Raw genomic sequence first — 17852 nt, forward strand, 5'->3', positions numbered from 1 at the left:
CCAGCCATCAACTATGGGTTAAAATGTCTGTGATGCATACAGAATTAGCACTCAACTTCTCTTAAGAATGAAAGCTTAATGTCTAATTTCAAACATTCCCTGAATATACTTCCTCTGTCTAATCATACATTAACTGCCAGCAACTTTTATCAAGTATACACAAATGGATTATTAGGAGAAAAAACAAAGGTTTTGGAATCAGATATTCTGGGTTCAGCCCTCACTAGCTGTATATAGCCTTAACGAATCTCTAGGGCCTCAGTTTCCTTACCTGCAGAACGTGAATAATAACGGCACAAGCATACTGTGATAATTGCTTGAATTAGTACATGGGAGGTGCATGGTCAGTAAATGTTAGCTGTTGTTTGGATTGTCTTGAATTTAGCTAGGATCCATTGTTTTGGGGGTTTATATATACCCTGGGAAAACATGGCTTTAGTTCACCTGTAACAAAAGAGAAAGAACAATATTATATCTTTTTTTTTTTAACGTCCAAGTCTCTAGATCCTTGATTCTCCAAGTCTGGGCGGGGACCTCTGGAAAATTCCCAAGAATCAAGACCCCGAGATCCAAGCCCTTAAGGTCAAAACTATTTTCATAATAACAATAAACTGTTATGTGCTCTTTTCACTCTTGTTTTTTTGTGAGTATACAATGGAATTTTCCAGAGGCTACATGCTATGTGATGATGTCATCACTGAGTTCATGAAATGTGCGCTTGGACATTCTTGTGCTTTTTTATAGTCCTCAGTCATCGTTTCCAACACTGTAAATAGCAGTAGCCATAACCACATAAACCAATCTCTCCAGGGTACTCAGTAACTTTTAAAAAATTTGTAGAAGACCCAAAAGTTTGAGAACCTCTGCTAGATTATCTCACGTTAAAGTACCCTACTCCCTCCTCCATTTCAAAATCTATAATGTGCAAATATCACACTTGGTCCTTAATTTTGAGACTCTGCTTGGCCTTTGACCCCCAAGGTCAACCCCCTGAAGCTGCTCTGCCTGCCTTTTGTCCTCATGTGTTTCAGGTTGTCTGGGTCCGATCTGCCGGGTGACGAGTGGCTGTGGGATTTTGAGAAGCACGGTCATCGCCGTTCGGTGATTAGAAGAGTCAAGAGGTTCCTGAGCGCTCACGAACACGCCGCCTCAAGCCCCAGGAGGAGAAGCTACGGGAGGCAGGCCAGCGACAGCTCCATGTTCTTCCCCCCGCGCGACCTCAGCCCAACCAGGGATCTGCTGGATGTGCCTCCTACAAGCCCTCACCGTGCCTCGGCCCCTCGGAAGCACCCCCAGTCTCCAAAGGGGAGCCCCAAGCTGCACTCCAGCCTGGGAGAGCTGTCCACCATCCAAGAGACCAGCCTGAGTCCACAGTCCAGTGTGAGGGGCTCCCCCACCAAAATGCCGCAGGTCGCCGAGGTGTTGGTCACAGCCACCAAAGCACTGGCGCCTGCGGCAGAGCACGACCGCCGTGACTCCACGGCCTCCATCCAGAGCTCCGACTTTACAGGGCTTCAGCCCAGCAGGCCTGGGCAGCAGGAGGACCCTGTGGGGTCAATCCCGTTCTCCTTCAAGAAAGGCATGCCTCCTAGGGACCCTCGTTCCCAGGCTGTTCCAGCCAAAGCTGAGAAAAACAGCCTCAAGTCTGCCTCTGAGGAGGACCCTCATGAGAAGGACAAGTCCCCCCAAAAGTGGAGGCTCCCGGACTCCAGCCACACCTCCCTGGCAGGCCTAAGTCTGGATCCCATGAACCCTGAGCCACTTCCTTTACTGGACCCAGAAACATCCTCAGAGACCAGTGGAATCACATTTGCCGCGGGTTCTCGAGTCTCTCCTGATGTGCTGTATTTAATAGAAAACCTGGACACCAAAGAAACAGATATTGTAGAGTTCAACAATGAACAGACGGAAGAGTCTCCCAAGGGAAGGCCAGAACGTTCCAGGACCTGGTTCTAGCCTAGATTCTTACTTCCCCAAAAGTTCAAGCAGTAGTTCCAGAACATACCTGGGGGCTGGTCAATTTTTTTTGAAATGATCATATTGTGTAAGCTACTTAAAACTTTGAAGGGCATTACAATACTGACATTACGGGAAGATCAAACACATTCATGCTATCTACCACAAAGTGACTTTCATGGAAGTTACACAGACCACAGTGATGTACCTTAAACAAATAAGGAATCATACAAATTCATAGACTGTTGTAAATTATAAATTCATAGATTGTTATAAATTATAAATTCATAGATTGTTAAGCTGTGAAAAAGGCTTTATAGATCACAGTCCGATCCCCTAGTTTTGCCAAAAGGGAGACGAATGATTCTCTCTTCCCTTCTTTTCCCCCCTTTCTTCTTTTCTTCAGTTATAAAGACTGGGAGATGGATCATATAATGCTTCAAAAGCCCCTTCCTAATGCTGATTTCCCTGTGTAAGGCTTTCTAACCATCTCACTCCGCTTTCATAACTATCTTAATTTCCTAATTCTTAAGTTTCATCAGCATCAGAAAGCTCCATCTCCCTTCAATTTTCTTTTCAATTTTCAGGACTTTATTTTCCTCTCATCTGCCTTTATTTCCTCATCCTTTTATCCTCTCTTCCCCCTAGTCTTTCTCCCTCTCCAATTGACTCTATTCCCTCCCCTGCTTTCAGGTTGTAACCTTTTCTCAGCCGACTCTGTTGCTTACTTCCTGCCATGATTTTCAAGGAGGTTTTGGCAAAGTTTCCAATGGAGCAATTAATAAGTGTCAGTAAATCCAGCCTGACTTCACCCAGCCTCGCAGGAAGGGGCGTGGGAACTTGCTGTGTCTCCACCGTGGCCATCTCCTTCCACAAGCACTCTTAGGTCCTGAACACTGGAGGAGCAATGAGGCCATGAAAGCTGCATAACCAAATGCTTCAGAAGCAAATGACAAGGTTTGAAACTGTTCCACTCAGACTCTTTAAGTAAAAATCCCCATTATGTCACAACACGGGACCAGCTACTGTGTCTGGCAGGTTGTCTGGGATGAAGTAGGGTATTGGAGCTGGGAGGTTAAGGGAGTCCAGGATCACAATGGGAGGGGATGCTGACTAACTTCCTCCAAGGAGTTCTTGGTCTTATCTGCTGGGGGCTCCCAACTTTGCCCAGAAGGCCATGTCTAAAGAATGCTGCTCTATTTCTGTCATATGATGAAGCTCGACTGCAAGCTTAAGAAACAAAATAATCCTAATTGCTACCACTTACTGAGTGTTCACAACAGCATGTAAAGTTCACAGATAATCCTACTAATCCTCACAGGAATCCCATGAATTGATATACTATTATCTCTATTTTTTTTTTTTTTTGGACCTTGGCTATGGCAGTCACATTTATTTTTTAGTTTTTTAACTTATTTATTTTTCAATTAAATGATAATTGCTTTACAAAATTTTTTTGTTTTCTGTCAAACATCAACATGAATCAGCCATAGGTTCTATTTTTTACCTATTTTTTACCTATTTTAATCTACTTTTTAAAGGAGTCTTTCATTTCTTAATGTTAGTTGTTATTGTTATTCTCTTATTGAAATAATATACCTTAGACCAATGCTTATTTGCTTTCTGTTTTTTTTTTTTTTGACTGCATGTCATGTGGGATCTTAGTTCCTGGACCAGGGATTGACCCCCAACCCCCTGCAGTTAAAACCATGGAGTCTTAACCACTGGAACACCAGGGAAGTCCCTATCTCCATTTTAAAGATGAAAAAAACAGAGGCTTTAGAGAAATAATTTGACTAAAATTACCAAACCAGGAAATGGCAGGACTCAGATTCAAGCCCAGGTTTCTCTGACTCAGAGCTCACCTTCTGGTCCAGCATGCTTCATCCCTGTGCTACGTTGTCTGCAGGGCCCTGAATCTGCCAGGACTTTGTCCAGAATTCTGGAGGATGCCCCACGGGAGCCGGGCATAAGACTCTCCAGGCTCGGAGGCCTGTCCCGGTCCTCTCCATTGAAGTCTACCTTGACTTTTTATGTATGCACACAGGAGGGCAGTGTTCCAGCATGAAGCCTAGCCATGGTCCTCTTCATTTCTGAGGACACAAGAAAATTAACAGAACCCTCGCCTCCCTTCCCCAGCTTCTCCCAACAAGCAATGTTATATATAGCACATTTTGACAAGACATGGCCACCCAATGGGCCACCCCAGCTGCATGACAGCAATGACATTTACTTGAACTAACTTTTTGCGAAGGGCTAAAAGGTCATAAGAAGACTCTTGAGAGTCCCTTGGACTGCAAGGAGATCCAACCAGTCCATTCTGAAGGAGATCAGCCCTGGGATTTCTTTGGAAGGAATGATGCTAAAGCTGAAACTCCAGTACTTTGGCCACCTCATGCGAAGAGTTGACTCATTGGAAAAGACTCTGATGCTGGGAGGGGTTGGGGGCAGGAGGAGAAGGGGACGACAGAGGATGAGATGGCTGGATGGCATCACTGACTCGATGGACGTGAGTCTGAGTGAACTCCGGGAGTTTGTGATGGACAGGGAGGCCTGGCGTGCTGCGAGTCATGGGGTCGCAAAGAGTTGGACACGACTGAGCGACTGAACTGAACTGAAAAGGTCATAATATTGGAACAAATGGTATCCATTGATGGTTCTCTATATTGGTCAACAGTGTTACACCTAGGAAAAGTACCCACATTCCTGAAGCATTATCTACAGACTATGAAGTCAGACCCCAATGCAACACGGGTATAACACAGGAACCCTAACCTTTCCCACACTCTTTTCTTTAAAATACTTACTTATTTGGCTGTGTCCGGTCTTAGGTGCAGCATACGGGCTTCTCTAGTTGCAGAGCATAGGCTTCTCTCTAGTTGTGGCACGTGGGCTTAGATGCCCCATGGCACATGCAATTTTAGTTCTCCAACCACGGATGGAACCCAAGTACCTTGCTTTGAAAGACAGGTTCTTGCCACGGGACCACAAGGGATGTCCCTCTTCCAATCTCTAAATGCTATTTTCTTGGATGTTTCTATTTAAATCTTCTATTCTCTTCTCTTTGGCTTTATCTATTGCTCAAATTCAAATAAGCTTCTACTTAGCTGCTTTTGAAATATAATCAATTTCTGTCCCTAAATCCAAGGTGATAAATTATACACAACTAGAATCATACATTTTGTGGAGGACTAGGAGGGTTCGTTTATCTCTGCCTCCCTCCAACCTTTATACACCTTTATCCAAAGAATTATTTAACTTCCTCAGTATTTCATCAAAATTTGAGGTGGCTTCTATTTCCTCCTTGCACTGAAAACTGAATAATGGCTCATTCAATGAGTCCATGTGGTTGAATTCAGCTATAAATTCCAGCCAACAGTTGCCTAGACCAGATGAAGAAATTCTCTATAAACTATAAGGTGAGTTTATAGAGACAGACTGAAGTGGTAAAAACAAAATAATTTCTTCTCCTGTGCCTGATTTTATTGTCCGCTTAGCCCATTTTCACCTAAATTCTGGAAACTTCCACTTGCTGGATGAATGCTCACAACAACCAGCAGCTTAGTCATTTGGGCTTATCGTTTCCAAGAACAGGCTCAGCTCTGTTCTGCATTAAATGTAATCCGCAAGCCAGTGGTGCAATGAGGCCAAGCCCTACTTACTGCATTCTCCTTCTGTTCTCCAGAAATGACAACTCTGCCCTGGTCCTGGGGTCCACAGGTCAGTAAAGATAAAGGCCCAGGAGCTTTTTCTCTGTCATCTAAGAATTTAGGGATAACTGCCCACTCTAAAACAAAGAAGGCTGTTCTCTCCCCTCTGTAATGGTCCTATTTCTTGGTTCACGCCTCCACTCCTCCAGGCATCCACTGCAGTCCAGTTCAGCTAAACTCCGGAAAATATATTTTAAATAGAAGGGAGAAATATATAATTTATCATTAGTCTAAAGAAAAAATTCACTTAACCTTCATACACCGCTCTTTTTTAGTGTTTCCCCCTCTACCTTCCTGCTTCTCCGGAGAAACTGATTCAGTCCTCAGTATCATTCTGAGACCTTCCTATCACAAACTCTGCTCTCTGAGCATCTGCTGAGGCCAGGCAGCCATGTGGTGTGAGTGACTGAGAACCAGAGGCCCAGTGTGTGACTCCCCTCCCAGGGGCTTTGTGAACTCAGTGAGCCCCCTCCTTCTGTCTCTCATATTCCCATCTGTGGAATGGGTTCTTCTCTGCCCCACCACACTGGCCATCATGAGGAATTGAGGGAGTTTATGTGAAAGGCAGGGAGCCCCAGGCAGCACTGTGTGGGTGAGGAGCCTGACTGGGAATTGATGTCTCCATGGATCCGGCACCAACTGCAGAATAAAAGACCTCAGTCATTTGCTCGTCAGGATCCCCTATTCTCCAGGATTCTAATCTCTTTCATCCAGAAAGCTTGCAGTTTCTCTTTGGGCTTCATTTTCTCCCCCCAAATGCTTCTTGATGTCCCATACATCCTCCTTTTCTCCAGTTTTTCTCATTTCTTCAATCCCCACAATAGACCAGCCTCATCACCATGGTGACAAACTCTGCCCCTAACCCATTTTATGTATCAATTCTCTCAATCAAAATGTGGAACTAGAAAATTTCCTGGCTGTCCAGTGGTTAAGACTCTGAGTTTCCACTGCAGGTGCTGTGGGTTTGATCTCTGGTTAGGGAACTAAGATCCCACAAGCCATATAGTGCAGCCAGGAAAAAAAAAAGAATTAGAACATGAAGATGTTCTAATCTAAAAAAAAAAACCCAAAAATGTGGAACTAGAGAATGATCAATTGCCTTTGTCCTTTTCACTATAATTCTAGAGGATTTAACACTCTTTTTTGTTTTGCTTTCTTTGATTTTTTTATTCTCTAGTTTGGGGGAGTGGCAGTTTCTCTGTAGTTGCTTCTCATTGCAGTGGTTTCTACTGTTGCAGAGACCCGGCTGTAGAGCGCACAGCTCAGTCGTTGTGGCATGCAAGCTTAGTTGTCCCTTTGCATGTGGAGTCTTCCTGAACCAGGGATCAGACCCATCCCTGCATTGGCAGACAGATTCTTAACCACTGGACCACCAGGGAGGTCCGAGGATTTAACATCTCTGGTTTGCAGTTAGAGGACCCTCTTAGGGCATCAATCTTCCTAAACCTGGCCCTGTATCAGTTAAGAGTGAATAATAACTACAACTGTAAAACAAATTTCTAAATGAGAGCAAAATTAAAATCTAATTCCCTTCCCTCTTCACAACCATCATCTACACAATCAACCTCAGTCATTTTCTGATGTGCTGTGCTGTGGTATCAGTAGGAATACCCACAGATTTTCCTCATTTTGTCTTTCAAACAATCTCAGGTAGATCGTCAATCCTTTCACATGCTTTCCATTTTTCTTGGTTCTATGAACCCTAATTTTTAGGACAGTATTTTCATGGCAATGATTATTGAGTCAAAAGAAGCCATTCAAGAATACCAAGATTGTTCTTATATTGCAAATCTTAGAAAACCCCAGCTGTGGCAAAAAGAAAACTGAAGCAATTACCCTGGAAAACAGGGGCACAAAAAACACATTGGCCTTAATTACTCTATTAGTTCTGTGTGGAGATTTAGTTTTTGTGTTTTGTTTTGTTTCTGAATTAGTTCAGAAAATGGGCCCCAGTTATCCTTTCACCACGAGTAGATTTGGCCAGATGATTACCTAGAACCGTCTTTTCTGTTTGTTTCACTTTGTTTTTGGCTGTGTGGCATGCAGGATCTTAGTTCCCCAACTAGGGATCAAACCTGTGCCCCAGCACTGGAACCATGGAGTCCTAACTGCTGGAGCACCAGGAAAGTCTCTGGAACCATTTTTTGGAACATCTTGTGGTCCCTGGTGGCTCAATGGTAAAGAATCTGTCTGCAATACAGCAGACACTGGTTCAATCCCCAGATTGGGAATATCCCCTGAAGAAGGAAATGGCAACCCACTCCAATATTTTTTCCTGGGAAATCCTATGGACAGAGGAGCCTGGTGGGTTACAAAAGAGTCAGACACGACTTAGTGACTGACACACAAGTTCAAATATTTACCTAACAGAAGCAGCAAAAGGCATGTTGTATCTTGAATCCTGAAGACAGATAAGAACATTTCTAAAATAGCTTCTGAACAGAAACACTGATGTGTCCCAAGTTCTTTGTCTAGCTAATGGTTATTGACCTGAGGTGATTTTGTGCCCAGGAAATATTTGGCAATGTTTGGAGACATGTTGTGTTGTCACACTGGGGAGTGTTACTGGCATCTAGTGGGTAGAGGCCAGGGATATTGCTAAACATCCTGCAATACACGAGACAAATGGTCACAACAACCATGGAGCCCGAAACACTCAGGTTAGGAAAGTTAATTTAGGCCAATAGAAAGATGGGCTTCCCTGGTGGCTCAGTGATAAAGAACCCGCCTACCAATAGGAGACACAGGTTTGTTCTAGGAACTGGAAAGATCCTCTGGAGAAGGAAATGGCAACCCACTCCAGTATTCTTGCCTGAGAAATCCCATAGACAGAGGAGTCTGGTGGACGACAGTCCATGGGGTCACAAAAGAGTTGTACCCAACTTAGTGACTAAACAACAACAGAAAGATAAAAATGAGACAGCCACCAAGCAGATGCATGAAGAGAGATGTGCTAAAGGAAGAAATAGAACTACAAGAGAACAGATGAGCCCAGCAACAGGCTAAATTACTTTTCTGTGTATAAACTATGAATGAATGACCATTTCTCCCAGGATGCTAAACAATATGATATGTCAAATCCAGAAAAACTGGATGGAAACCCTGAGGTTCACCCTTAAAGAATTCCATGGATGGCTCTTACCAGTAAGAGTTATTTAACACCATCGCTAGTGTGACTATAATTTTCTCAGAATATATATTATATAAAGGGCGACAACAGTATATTATGCCAAATATTATTCAGGAGTTTGTGCCAATAAACTGCTAGACCATGGATTGACACCTGATCCAGCTTTGGTCTCTATATATGTCTTGCTGCTACTGCTAAGTCACTTCAGTCGTGTCCAACTCTGTGCGACCCCATAGACGGCAGCCCACCAGGCTCCCCCATCCCTGGGATTCTCCAGGCAAGAACACTGGAGTGGGTTGCCATTTCCTTCTCCAATGCAGGAAAGTGAAAAGTGAAAGTGAAGTCACTTAGTCGTGTCTGACTCTTAGCAACCCCATGGACTGCAGCCTACCAGGCTCCTCCACCATGGGATTTTCCAGGCAAGAGTACTGGAGTGGGCTGCCATTGCCTTCTCCGTATATATGTCTTACTTAGGATCAAACAAATAAACCATACAGATAATCTGGCACTTTATTTTTCAGTAGAGAATAGTTACAGTGGGTAGGATCAGTCTACCTCCTGCCATTGGGCCAAGCAAACTCACAGGTCTCTCTACCTTATACGTTCTCCAGCACTTCCAGGAGAATAACATCAGAGGATTAGTGAAGTTCTGAATAATGGCACCAGCTGGACGTTTATTCAAATCATTCATGAAACATTAGTGACTGCAGACTGTCAGGCATTTAGCTAAAGCTGGGAGGTAGGAAACTGGCCTTTCCATCCTCTCCCACCCATCTGTCACTCTTTTCTGCAGGTCTAGGTAAAAATCAAAATGGTCTCTGAAGTTCAACCAGCTTACTTCTTTGTATGTCTCTTGGTTTGCTTCCTTTCCCCCGATCTTGATCCCCTTCCCAACCATTTTAATTTATTTATGTAAAGCCCTTTGTTTGCATTTGTTTTTGTTTAGTCACTAAGTCATGCCTGACTCTCTTGCGACCCTATGGACTGTAGCCCACCAGACTCCTCTGTCCATGGGATTTCCCAGGCAGAATACTGGAGTGGATTGCCATTTCCTTCTCCAGGGGATTTTCCCAAAGCCAGGAATAGAACCCGCATCTCCTACATTACCCCTGAGCCACCTGGGAGATTAGTTACCACTGAGCCATCTGGGAAGCCCTTTACATTCTAACAAAAGATATGTTACTGTTTTGTGTGCAAGGTTTCTTAACCTCTGTACGTACTTATACTATAGGCCTCATCCATCTCTTTGTTGATTTTGTTTTTTAACTTTCTCTTTTGTATTGGACTTCAGCTAATTAACAATGCTGTAATGGTTTCAGGTGAATGGCAAAGGGACTCAGCCATACATACACATGTATCCATTCTTCCCCCAATTCCCCTTCCATTCAGGCTACAAAAGAATATTGAGCAGTTTCCTGTGCTATACAGTTGGTCCTTGTTGCTTATCCATTTTAAATACAGCAGTGTGTACATGTTGATCTCAAACTTCCTAACTATCCCTTTACTTACTAAACATTTATTCCACACAATGCTTTAAGATCCTCCCAGGTTCCCTGTATAGGCTTCCCAGGTGGAACAGTGGTAAAGATTCCACCTGCCAAGGCAGGAGACGCAAGAGATGCAGGTTCAACCCCTACCTGAGGAAGATCCCCTGGAGCAGGAAATGGCAACCCACTCAGTATTCTTGCCTGGAAAATCCCATGGACATCTGGCTGGCTACAGTACATGGGGTTTCAAAGAGTCGGACGCCACAAACACACACACACACACACATTCCCTGTAACATCTAATTCATTGTTTCTAACTCCCATATGGTCTAAGATGTCTTGGAACCTACTTATCTACTCCCCAGGTTGCCTCCACTCCTCTCCACAGTAAGGACCTCAGATGTGTTCCCTTATGGCCCCGTAGAAGAGTTTCTTTGAGGTGCAAGCCCATGAACAGAGTCTCTGGGTCGCAGGGCTGGGATACATTTAACCTGACTACTCTCACCAAATAGTGCTCCAGAATAGCAGCGCCAGTTGGCATCCCCCTGCCCCCGAGCTACACAGTGTATCTCCACTACCCCTTCCCTGCCACACGCTTGGCATCACCTACATTTCTAATTTTTCCAGTCTAACAAGTGTAACATGGCACCTACTTGCTGTTTAACCAGGGTTTACCTGCCAATTAAACATTATTGATTACTACATGACATTTTTCTGATTTATTAATGACATCAAGTATCTCATCATATGCTTGTTAATTCTTTGGCAAACTCCTCTTCTGAAAAATTGCCTTTTCAAATGCTTTACCCTTTCATCTAATGGGGATTCCATATTTTTCTTGTTGGCTCCAGAGAGTCCCTTTTATATTCTAGAATAATAGCAGACCCTTGTTAGTTTGGGACATTAAAATAATCTCTTCCAGTTTCTTGTGTGTCCAGTAAAAGTGCCCATGGTGTTGTTTGTTGAATAGATATCCTTAACTTTGATATGATCAAGTTCATTAATTTTTTTGTTTGTTTTATATTTTTGAAAGTTTTTCCACATCTGTGTCACAATACTCTCCCACCATTTTCTTCTGTCATCTTTATAATATTAGGTAGCGACCTGGTTTTATTTTTCTTCACAGGATGAGCCAATTTTTCCCCCAACACCCTCTACTAAATAACCACATATTACAAGCCCCATGTATTTCTTATAAATCAGATACACTAGTATGGAACAAAATAGCATCTGAGAGAACTGAACGATAGGGTGTTATAAATAGAAAAAAAGAAGGGTGAGCCTTAATTCATAGAACTCAGGCTCCTCCCCACTAAATACAAGCTTTCTTCAAAATGCATTCTCCTCCTGTTATCTTTCAACTGGTGATCTCCCTGTTTTGTGTGTGGAGTGTTTAAACTCTTCCTATTATACCCAGCTCTGCACAAAAACTCACTAAAATCGGCCATCTCTTTGATCAGACTGAGACTAAGCTGCACAGGTATAGCTTGATACATAAGGAGCCTTTGGTAAAGCAGCAGCAACGATGGTGTCACAGGGAGAGTCTGGGGTCCTTCAACACTCAAAAGGAGTCAGGACTGAAGCCAGAGGGGTGGAGTCCATGATCAAACTATATTTAGGGCCCAGAATTAGCAGAGGAGGAGGCACTGTGCCAGGAGGCCAGTGTCACTTGCTCACTGCCTGAGATCTGCACTGAGCCTTCAGGCTTCCGCACAGTCTCTCTCCCACGAGTCTCAACTCTCTGTAACAGGCTGTGCTCAGAGACTGCAGGTGTCAGTGCTCGCTGCCACCCGGCCCTGGCCTTAGGAATCAGCTGCCGTGCTTGAGACAGTTGCAGATGACTTCAGAAGAGAACTGATCCCACCTTCTCATCATGCCTCATGAAACAATGGGCAGCATCCTTGATACTAATGATAGGCTTGCTATTCATACACATGGTCAGGGACCCTACAAACTCCAAAGCGGAAAGCACTTTTCAAGATTAGAAAACACCTTCAAACCAAAGATTAGTCACACTCTTCCCAGTACAACTGGAACTTGATTACTTTCACCACAAAAGATTGTGAGGATGCAGGCAAGTTCCTGAATGACACATTCACCTCTTTTCAACCTAAGTTTGCTCCTCCTGATTCCCATTTAGAGGCTGTGCCCCTTGCTACTCTACCAAGGAAGAATGTTCAGGTTTAGCTGTGAGAAGTTAGTCTCACAGGTACAGTGGAAATGGGGAGAATGCTGACCAGTCCTCGGAGGCAGCCATGCCTTTTCCACTGGGCTGTAACCTCCATTCGCTGTCTTATTCAATCAGTGTACCCCCGTGCTTAGAACACTGTCTGCAACAATTCAAAAAAAGTTAGATGAATGAATGATTGAAATAAAGAAAAAACTGAATGAATGAATAAACCAAGTTAGTTCTAGAGCTAAAGTTAGGAAACTTGAAAATCTCAATCAAAGGTGACCACGACCTTAGCTGTGTGAAGTCAGTCAAGTTACTGGAACCTCAGAACTTCACCTTGCTCAGCTGTGAAATAAGTGCTTAGAGTAAATGATTTAAGGTCTCTCTCAAAGGCTTGTTTCAATTGCAGTTCTGGAGATTCTATACACGGGGACGAAGGAAGAGACAGTGATGATGAATATTGAGAAAACTGACCCAAATGGCAGAAAGAAAACAAAAAGAGAAGGGGGGCAGTGGCGGGGGTGGGGGGATTAACATCTACTGGGTGCTTGGGGTGTGCCTGGTGTTTCACATACGTCATTTAAATCAACCTTCCCCAGGTACTATCACCTGTTATGTTGGGAGAAGTAGAAAAGTTAAATAACTTGTCAGGGGGTTCACAACAGTTAAAATTTCAATCTAGGGTTTCAACCTAGGTCTCTTAGGCTCGTTGCTGATTCTGCTACTCTATGTACGTGCTGTATGTGCTTAGTTGCTCAGTAGTGTCCCACTCTTTTGCGACCCCATGGGTTGTAGCCCACCAGCCTCCTCCTTGCTCTGGGGATTCTCCAGGCAAGAATGTTGAAGTGTGTTGCCATGCCCTCCTACAGGGAATCTTCCCAACCTGGGAATCGAACCCTGGTCTCCTGCATTGCAGGCAGATTCTTTACCATTTGAGCCACCACCCTATACTACATACAAAAAAAAAACAACAATGAAATAGGTTAGGATAGAAATGTCTGTATGCAGATGAGCAATCAATTGCCATAACCACTGGAGCAGCTCCACGATAGCTCCAGAATTTGGTGGGGAACCTTGGGAGCCACCTTTTCAGAACACCTATTATGCATCAAATGCTATGGCTGAAATGCTGTTACACATATTATCATGTGTAGTTCTTTTAATGAACTGTGAGGTATCACTATATTCATCTTACAGATAAGGAAACGGAGGGAAGTGAGATAGTGTACTCATGTCATAGAGCTAATAACGGGCAGAGGAGGGACACAAAATCAGTTTTGCACACAATCTATGAGGAAATGCATTGTGTCCGTGAAGAACAGCCCAACCCCAGAGCCTATGTCTCTGTAAACACCTTCCCTGCAGTTAAACCTGTTCTGCTCATGATCCCTGTCTTCACTAAAACAAACTTCAACTCTTGGCTGTAACCTAGGATGGTACTTTGCCACTAGTCAAAGCTTGAAACAAGTGTATGGATTCAGCACAAGACCACTCATTCCTTCTCTGCACACATATGAAGTGTGTAGGTGTATCCTTCCAAATGCTGGAATCGCATTGAATGTATTCATCTAAGTGAGCTCGGCAAAGGAAAGAGAAGCCCTGTGCACTTAGAGGACGATCTTGTGGTTTCTGGGAAGGACAGGTGGGGGGAAGTTTCGGTTAGGAGTTTGGGGATGGATATGTGAACACTGCTATATTTAAAATGGAACTCTGCTCAATGTTATGTGGCAGCCTGGATGGGAGGGGAGTTTGAGGGAGAAGAGATACATGTACATGTATGGCTGAGTCCCTTTGCTGTTCACCCTAAACTATCACAACACTGTTAATCAGCTAAACTCCAATACAGAACAAAAAGAGCTTTTTAAAAAAAGGAGAGAGAAGCATTGCGTATGTACATAAAAGAAAGGTCCCCTCCCCCTCACTTCCACCCTCCCTACAGGGAACACAGACCCCCGCGTGACTAGGAGATGCCAGATGCAAAGCCCACTCAATTAGTCCCAATTCGAATGTGCTGAGAGTGATTCTGGTGCTTAAAGACACAGCACTAGAATTTCCCAAACAACTTGGCTCCTAAACACTAGCCAACCATTTCATCTGCTGTTCAAATGAAAGACTTCCAACAATTTTTAACATCCAGACCATATGGACTTCCTGAAAAAGGTAATTAATAATATGCCTGACAGGGAACCTCCCTAAGAGATTTGCAGTAGCAGTTTTCACTCTACCAGTGTTCTCACTCTGTGCTGACTTTAGGGCCTAAACTCGGTATAAGGTCATTGTGACTTGTTCATCACCCAAAGGTTTATACTGGAGCATCCCAGAACCATTTCCATGAAGAGAAAGTGCAACAGTAGAAGCACTTAAAAACAATTTTACTGAATCTGATTTTGTCCCTTTTTTTTACATTAAGTGGAACGTGTGTGTGTGCGTGTGCATTCATCCCTCAGTCGTGTCCACTCTTTGTGCCTGCATGGACTGTAGCCTGACAGGTTCCTCTGTCCATAGGATTCACCAGGCAAGAATAATGAAGTGAGTAGCCATTCCCTTCTCCAGAGGCTCTTCCCAACTCAGGGATCGAACCCTGGCCTCCTGCATTACAGACAGATTCTTCACCATCTGAGCCACCAGGGAAGCCTCTTAATTGAAAAATGTTAACTAATAAGTTCCTTTACTTAGCAGTCTAAGACAAAGTTAGACACACAACTTTAGTCTGCAGTGGGAAAGTGGTGGTTGGTGGTCTGAATCTGATTTTCTCATATCTCGCTTAGCCAGGATTATTCAGTTTTACAGTCCTACTATGCCCTCTGCTAGACCTGCTTCAATCAGGTGTTGCCTGTTTGGCCCCAGTGGGTATCAGGAGTTCAGATTCTTTTACTTAAGCATCACCAGCTCCATGGAGACCTCAACCACTATGAGTTCCCAAACTGTGCAAAGAGGGAAAGAATAAGAAGATGTAAAGCTAATGATCTCAGAGCACGTTTCTACTTACTGCTGGAGACTCCAGCAGCCCTATGTTGCCAATTCATTTCTTTTCTGACCTGCATCTCTGGTTGAACTGTACAGTCTCCATTTTCTCCTGGGCTCAACAACAGTGCAGATCATTCGAGACACGGAGACTCGTGACATTAACTTTGACAGGTCCCGCTGGCAGCAGGCCGTGCAGGGCTGTCACATCCCAGATGACACAAGAACAGCATGTCATTTCTGTGTCATTCCCACCAGAGAAACCCGAGCCTCTCCACTTGGGTTCACCTCGCGACAGCTGCTGGTCACAGTCCCTGGCAGGCTGCCTGCCTGCCTATGGAGGGAGGCAGCCCAGAGCCCTCCCGTTATTTCCAGCCATTGGCCTCCAGACCCATCAGTCAGTCTGAGGTCAGTGCTCTTTGTCACCTTGCACTGGAGCACTGAATAACAGGGGCAGCTCCACACAGAGGGAAGATAAGGGAGGTGTAAATTTTAAAAGCCGACTTCACTCTCCTAAGGGAAAGGGCAAGTCAGTAAGTGGGGGAAGAAGAAACAGCTAAGCCATAGTTGGTAAATCCTATTGCAGTGGCGGCAAGTGATGGCTGGGAAGAAGATCAAACCCACTCATTACCTAGGAAATAAAACCCCTAAAAGCTTGGAGGGACAAGAAACTGGTGAAAGACCGGAAGTCAGAAGCACCGAACACAAGAGAGCCGAACACTCCTGTGTGTAGTGCTTTCCCAGAAGGGTACTTTCCTCAGAAAATCCTTCTCAGGGGTACTCAGAGAGCCTGTGAGAAGGGCCCTGGGAGTTTGAGAACAAAGAGTAGGAAGCCCAACATCAGATTAGAAGTTGACTTCTAGGGGCTTCCCTGGTGGCTCAGTGATAAAGAATCCACCTGCCAATGCAGGAGACATGGATTCGATGCCTGGCCTGGGAAGATTCCACATGCCACAGAGCAACGAAGCCCGTGCACTACACCGGCTGAGCCTGTGCTCTAGAGCCAGGGAGCAGCGGTTACCGAGCCCATGTGCCCTGGAGCCCATGTGCCGCAAAGAAGCCACCACAGGGAGAAGCCCGTGCACCACTCCTAGAGAGTAACTCTCACTCCCCACAGGTAGAGAAAAGCCCGCACAGCAGCAAAGACCAGGCACAGCCCAAATAAAGAAATACAATGTTAAAAACAGAAATGAACTCTCCCACTGTCCCATCACTTCCAGAAGGCCTCTCCCCACAGCCACCAGGACTACCCCATCCATTACCCAAGGCCACCACCCACACACAGCTTTTGCAAACTCCACCCTGTCGTTACCCCATCAGACGTGTAGTACAGTTCTAACACAAACACAGCTCCTGAGATCCAGAGCTGTCCAGAGTTGGTAGTGACATCTAGAACTTTAAAGCTGCTGACACACACAATCCCATGCTGCAGGGCCTCTGGAATAAAAAAGATCTGACATGGATCATGTGGGCATCACAGCCACCGTGCATCCATGGCCTGGTGCTGGCTGAGTACCAGGCTCACACTTCTCTGATGTAGTTTTCAGCAGACAGGGTACACTTCTGTTGGTCAGTGGTAAAATGTTATGTAAGGCAAATCCATGGTCTTTTGTGGTCCACACGATACCAAGGACACAGAAAACAGAGCAAGAACTTGCTTTTACTTTATGTTCTACCCATAAAACCAAATTTCAAATGTGGTCTAATCAACCCTGCATTAAGAAGAGAACATTAAGGGCAAAAAGGTTAGCTTTTGGACTCAGTTTACATGGGTTCAAGTCCCACATCCATCACTGCTTGTGAAGTTACTTAACCATTTTGTGACTTGCTTTCCTCACAGATAAAATAGGGATAATAGTAATACTATTATTGTGAGTATTAAATGAGTTAGTACCTACAAAAGTCATAGTACATTACCTGTCACATAGTAAGCACTTAATGAATGTTTGCTCTCATTATTATATCATCATGTTATTAAATAGTATTGTGATTAAAAGCCAAGGCACCCAATTCTATTCAGGCTCAGACACTTAGTAACTGCACAACCTGGTCAAGTTACCTGATGTGTCTTAGCCTCAATTTCATCAACTGTGAAATGACATTAATGCCAGTACCTTCTTCACTGGGTTATTTTAACAATTAAATGAAATAGTGGATTTAAAGCAATTAATGTAGGGTCTGTGCAAGGTTATGGCCCAGTACTTGTGAACTATTTTTATTATTATTTAATGAAATAGGCTTGACTTCATAACAAAAGTAAGATTTGAGAGTGTTTCAACTTCTTTGGTGGTTCAGTGTTTAAGACTCCATGCTTCCAATGCAGAGGCCACAGGTTCAATCCCTGGTCAGGGAACTAAGATCCTTCACATACCTTGAAGCAAGGCTAAAAAAAAATTTTAAATAAATGAAAGATATGAGAATGTTTAATGTTT

General features: G+C 44.1%; 1 protein-coding gene across 5 annotated transcripts in view; it reads left to right on the forward strand.

Moving 5' to 3' along the window:
• The window catches only part of BEST3 (bestrophin 3), a 63673-nt gene extending 52469 nt beyond the window's left edge, over positions 1–11204 (forward strand). For all 5 annotated transcript variants that reach the window (XM_010805088.4, XM_059886929.1, XM_010805094.4 and 2 more), the window contains one exon: positions 1032–11204. In XM_010805088.4, coding sequence (XP_010803390.2) covers positions 1032–1956 — 925 coding nt within the window. In that variant the 3' untranslated portion in view covers positions 1957–11204. The remainder of the gene's footprint in view (positions 1–1031) is intronic.
• Positions 11205–17852: the final 6648 nt, after the last annotated feature.

Source organism: Bos taurus, chromosome 5 (genome assembly GCF_002263795.3).
Source record: "Bos taurus isolate L1 Dominette 01449 registration number 42190680 breed Hereford chromosome 5, ARS-UCD2.0, whole genome shotgun sequence".
Lineage (NCBI taxonomy): Eukaryota > Metazoa > Chordata > Mammalia > Artiodactyla > Bovidae > Bos > Bos taurus.